The sequence below is a fragment of the Lolium rigidum genome, chromosome 4, assembly GCF_022539505.1.
Source record: "Lolium rigidum isolate FL_2022 chromosome 4, APGP_CSIRO_Lrig_0.1, whole genome shotgun sequence".
Classification (NCBI taxonomy): domain Eukaryota; kingdom Viridiplantae; phylum Streptophyta; class Magnoliopsida; order Poales; family Poaceae; genus Lolium; species Lolium rigidum.
This window is the reverse complement of record NC_061511.1, coordinates 17,217,547-17,222,474: the sequence shown is the minus strand read 5'-3', so window position 1 is coordinate 17,222,474 and position 4,928 is coordinate 17,217,547. Positions and strand designations below refer to the sequence as shown.

General features: G+C 44.0%; 1 protein-coding gene across 1 annotated transcript; it reads right to left on the bottom strand.

Moving 5' to 3' along the window:
- Nucleotides 1-2,125: 2,125 nt before the first annotated feature.
- Nucleotides 2,126-3,163, bottom strand: LOC124706295 (BTB/POZ and MATH domain-containing protein 2-like). Its single transcript, XM_047237949.1, has one exon. The coding sequence runs from the start codon at nt 3,161-3,163 to the stop codon at nt 2,126-2,128; it is 1,038 nt and encodes a 345-aa protein (XP_047093905.1).
- Between the last annotated feature and the right edge of the window lie 1,765 nt (nt 3,164-4,928).

Sequence of the window (4,928 nt, the reverse complement as noted above, 5' to 3'; positions counted from 1 at the left end):
TTAGAGGACTACTCTCTTTTCTTATTTGAATGACTACTCTGGCCGTGATGGATGTAATATTGTGGATTGACCATTATATATTGCTGCATATACAGCGAGGGTAAACATATCAACTTGGTTTTCACTGAATCCGTATTTAGCTGAAATGTGTTAGAGAAGACAATTCTGTTAGGGGTGGAAAACTGCATAATTCACTCCATGATATTTCCTAAGTTGATACTGGGGCATCACACAACTTCACAATTCGTTATTACCTCTCATGCACCCCTGTTGGTCTTTCTGTTATTGTTTGTTATGATTAAGCAGTCCATGAATGTATTTTTCTTCCTGAATTCTGATTGACCATATTATAACTTGCAGAATCACGTCCATTACCTAGTATTCTAAGTGTCCATACTGACTTCTTCTCTTATTTATAGTAATTGATGATTTGATCAATTTATGTTGATTCTGTACCTTTAAATTCAGAGCAAGTTAAGTATTTCTATTATTTTATGTACTACAAAGAGATGGTGTGTATGTAGCATTGTCGCTACCTGTATGCTGGCATGCATTGCAATTCGCAAACCTTAGAAGAATTTTAACATAAGCTGTAACCTGATGTTTGTTGCGATTCAAAATTAAAAGTATAGTACCGCCTCCTGCAAATTTATTTTCAATCAACCATTTGATCAACACGGCAATACTTCATCAAAATCAGTTGTTGGGGAATATGCCAAATATTCTTGTTTCCTGAAATTGGCTTGGATATGTCTTACCTCCTCTACTTCAGTTTGGTCTTCCTATCTGTTGCGTGCTGTTTTAGTTAGCCGAAGGGAATACTTTAGTCACGTTGTCAGCTCCTCCTGTGTGGAAAATTTGAGAAAATACTTTATTTATATTTGGAACTCCTTTTCTTTCAAGTTATTTCAAGCAATATCTTTAGCATGCAACTTGTTATACATTGCTATTAAGTAAATATTACTCTTATGTTTGTTATGTCACACTTTTTCTTCTTCAATTGGAAGCATCATTCTCTTGTTTTGTTTGTTATATTTTATTTGAAGTGGTACTCTTTTTCGCGATGATACGGTATTGTGCATTGACATTTCTGCATATACATAAAGGGCAAAGAAACCTGATTTCTGTTAAACATTATGCCGCTAAACAGACCTAGAGAACATAGTTCTTTCTGTTAAGGACAAAGACAACTTTTTTAAGGGGTATAGAACATCATAATTCACTCAATGACATGTCTGACTTTAGACCTGGGTAATGCAACACTACTTCTCTTTTTGCTACTTCACTCATGCATGAACATAAACCTAGTGTATTTTTAATTATTTTTATTAAACTGTCCATTAATACATTTTTGTTCCTGATATTTGATTGACAATAAGTTCGGGAATCTTCTTTTCTTACCTAGCATAGACATCATGGCAAGTTAAATATCTGTTTTCGGATTAGGTGGCTGCATATGTAGTCCTGTTACCGTCTGTAGCTCTGGCATGCATTGGACTACATAAATGAATTTTAAGTTTTTACCACAATCTTTAACCTTATGTTTTTAGGTTCATTCAAATTTAAATGCGCAGGAAAATATCCTGAAAAATCATCTCCAGTTAATTATTTAAACCATACAACTATGTAGCAAGAAAGACTGGTTCAATTGTATCGAGTTTCACTCAACTTCTTGTCTGCTAGGTGCGAGTAATTAATAGCAAGCCTAATCATTAACCTAAATATTTGCAAGGCCAGCAGCTCAGGAAAATTAAATTAAGTGCATACACTTTGGAGGCACATGTCGAATTGGTCAATTTACTACCCTGCTTCTACGAGCAACTGATAGTATCAGACACTAAACATATAGATTAGGCTTGCTGTATACGATGCGATGTGCTAATCTACTTCAAAGTATAGTTGGAACGATGGTAACCTCAAAATACTGCACTAATTATGGTGATCAATAACTTTCTATCATAATTTTGTTGTTTGCTAATGTTTCATAAATAATATGAGTCCTCATAACATACTAGACATAGCAAGACGGGTCTCATCTTATTAAAAAAAATGCCCATCCTTCTCCAAAAGATCACTATAACTAATAACTGAGAAGCCAACTTAAAGCTAACAAAGGATGAGCATGCTAAATTCCGCGGGACTTTTTTGCCCTCTCGAAGACATCTATTACCACAGCAGGACAAGATCTTTTGAGGTGAGCATACCCTTGGCTTGCCATCACGTCATCCATTCTATCTGGAGAAGCGATAAATTCAAGGCAAGCATTTTTGAGTTCGCTGCAGTGATGCCGGTCGGCTAGAGCTAATGCACCGGTGACATTCTCAACATCGAGACTTTTGCAAAGGTTGCTCTCACACATCACCTTCATCCTTTCCATGGCATACCTATCTGCAGCAACGAGCAAGTGCTTACCCATTTCCTTACCATCATCTCCCTCAAGGTTTTCCATGGAAGGCAACGAATCTGTGTAGATGAAATACAGCAACGCCTTGAAAACAGCAGGCTGCATGTCTTCAATTGTTATGTTCCGCCTTGTCATGTCGCTCATCGGCCCAAAGAGCTCCGCTTTGAAGACAGGTGATCTTGCTGCAATGACAATCTTATGCGCGGGGAAAACCTCGTCTTTAACCTTGAAGACGACATCTGCTTCCTCCTCCTTCTCTAGCAACTCTTTGAAATACTCTGCCAAATCTGAGGGAGGCACTGAGATGTCGAAGGTAGCCGCAGTCACCATGGATTCTTTCAGAACTGTGATGTCGCACTCAATCACAAGGTTGTCATCTCGCAGGTACGTCGATGGTTGTAACAAGGTGCCAAGGGCAGGCCCACGCTTGTACACAGACAACCTCTTCTTGGAGAGCACTACTGACGGTGGCAGCTTGTTGGCCGGGTCGAGCATCCTGAACTCCACCAACGCCCTCGCCTCGGCATCATCGGTCACAAGGTGAAGCAAAATGAATGCAAGATCTGTATTGTCCTCCTCCTCAAACATCCACTCGGGGATGTACTTGAGGCACCAGAGGTAGCCGCCGACATCGAAGGTGGCGGACTGCAGGGGCTTGCCCTTGCCGGCGCCGAGGGCCCTGTGAAGGTTGTAGCCGGTGATCTTGAACGTGTGTGTGCCCCGCACAGCGCTTGGGTAGCACGTCGACGCCGTCCTCATCATCCTGTGTTATTTCGCCCACACGATCAAACGCTGAAACTTTCGGTTTCTAGCTGAAGCCCTTCAGGTGTATATATACACGTGTGCAGCAGCAGCTCTAATACAACTCGGAATAGCTCTCAAAAAAAAAAAAATACAACTCGGAATAGGATTCGTACAGAACTTACACGGTAAGGCCTTGTTTACTTCTAAAGTATTTATGGGGATGAGAGGGGATTATTTCGTATCCCGGAAAATCCCCACTAGTCCGTTTACTTCTCAGGTTTTGAACGACATAATCCCGAGATATCCCCTCCCATCCCCTCCCATCCCCACATTTTTTGCCTAAATAAAAAACTCTCCATCATACTAGTGTATTTTTGGGGAGGGGTATTTGAGGGGATTGGGTGAACACCAAATCCCCTCCCATCCCCATACCCTTTGGGAAGAAAAATACGAGAGAAGTAAACAAGGCCTAAACTAGCCGAACTAGCCAACACACGGCGATAACTTGCAGTCGGAAACAAACACATACCGCAACACTTGCATGATTAGATCTCTAGCAGACATCCTGTATGAGCCAAATCCGTATAATAACAATTTTTATGCGGGTTTGGCCGAAAAAAAGGCTAGATTAGACCGTGGAAACTTGCCAAACCTGCAAATTTGTATGTCGACATCGGCATGCACAACCTCGCAGTGTGAAGAAAAGCGGATTCTGGGGCCAAACCGGAGGCAGCCTCTATCCGGTGCAAGGCGTTGGCGCTACAGCTAGGCATTCCGATCCAGCCCAACCCAGCCCGAAAATCCCAAGCCGGGTTGGCCTTGCATGTCGGGCTGGGTTCGGACCGGATTTTGGAGCCCAAACATCGGGCGGGCCGGCCTCGGGCTTGCAAAAAACACGATTTTATCTTAGTTCGGGCCGGGTTTGTCAGGCCGGGCTTTCCTCTGTTCGGGTTGGGTTCGGGCCCGATTTTTTAGCCCGAAGGTCGGGCCGGGCTCGGGCCTGGAAATTTAGTGTTGGGCTTTTTTAAGCCCGGCCCAAAACCCTGCCCGGCCCGAGGAATGCCCAGGTGTAGTTGGTGCAAAGGCCATTTCAGCCCCGCTAGGACATTTCAGTGTGCGCGAGCCCGCCCTACCTTCTCCGCGGCGGTTGTCGTCGATTCCGGCGTGTACTTGGCCCTGCTCCTGATTCTAGCCGGTAAAAATGCCTCCACCACCCCACCGCACCTGTTCCACAACAATGAGAGGCCATCCTTCGCCGCATCGAGTGGATCCCGCCTGCGATGAGCCGCCATGGATCCCACTCAAAGCTCGAGCACGCCGGAGTGGTAGGATCCCTACCCCATCACCGGTGTACGAAAAGCTCCCCATGCCTCCATGAGTCAAAGCGCCGCACAGAATTGACCGTGTCCCAAACCGCGAAGGTGTGTCAATATTTGTTCTATCGATGCATTCGACTAGCCGTCCCGCCTTAGATATCTAGTAATTTTTCCAATTCATATGTAGATGTCGTTAAGCCCCGTGCGCCCTATTTTGATAGAGGATTCATCGGCATTGAATGACTCGGATTCGGACGAACTTCTCGACGATGATATCGAGCAAATGGTGGTCATGCTCGCTATGAAGGAGCTCGAGGATAGGAGGAAGAAGCGGTGACCGGATCCAAAGTCGGCTAGCTTCGCATTCCTCGCAACCGCTTGCTCAGCCACAACATGATCATGCAAGATTACTTCACCGAGGTACCAACATATCCGACTCATATCTTTCGTCGTTGTTACCAAAT

Coding starts and splice junctions, on each gene's coding strand:
- LOC124706295 (XM_047237949.1), bottom strand. CDS start 3,163: ATGAGGACGGCGTCGACGTGCTACCCAAGCGCTGTGCGGGGCACACAC.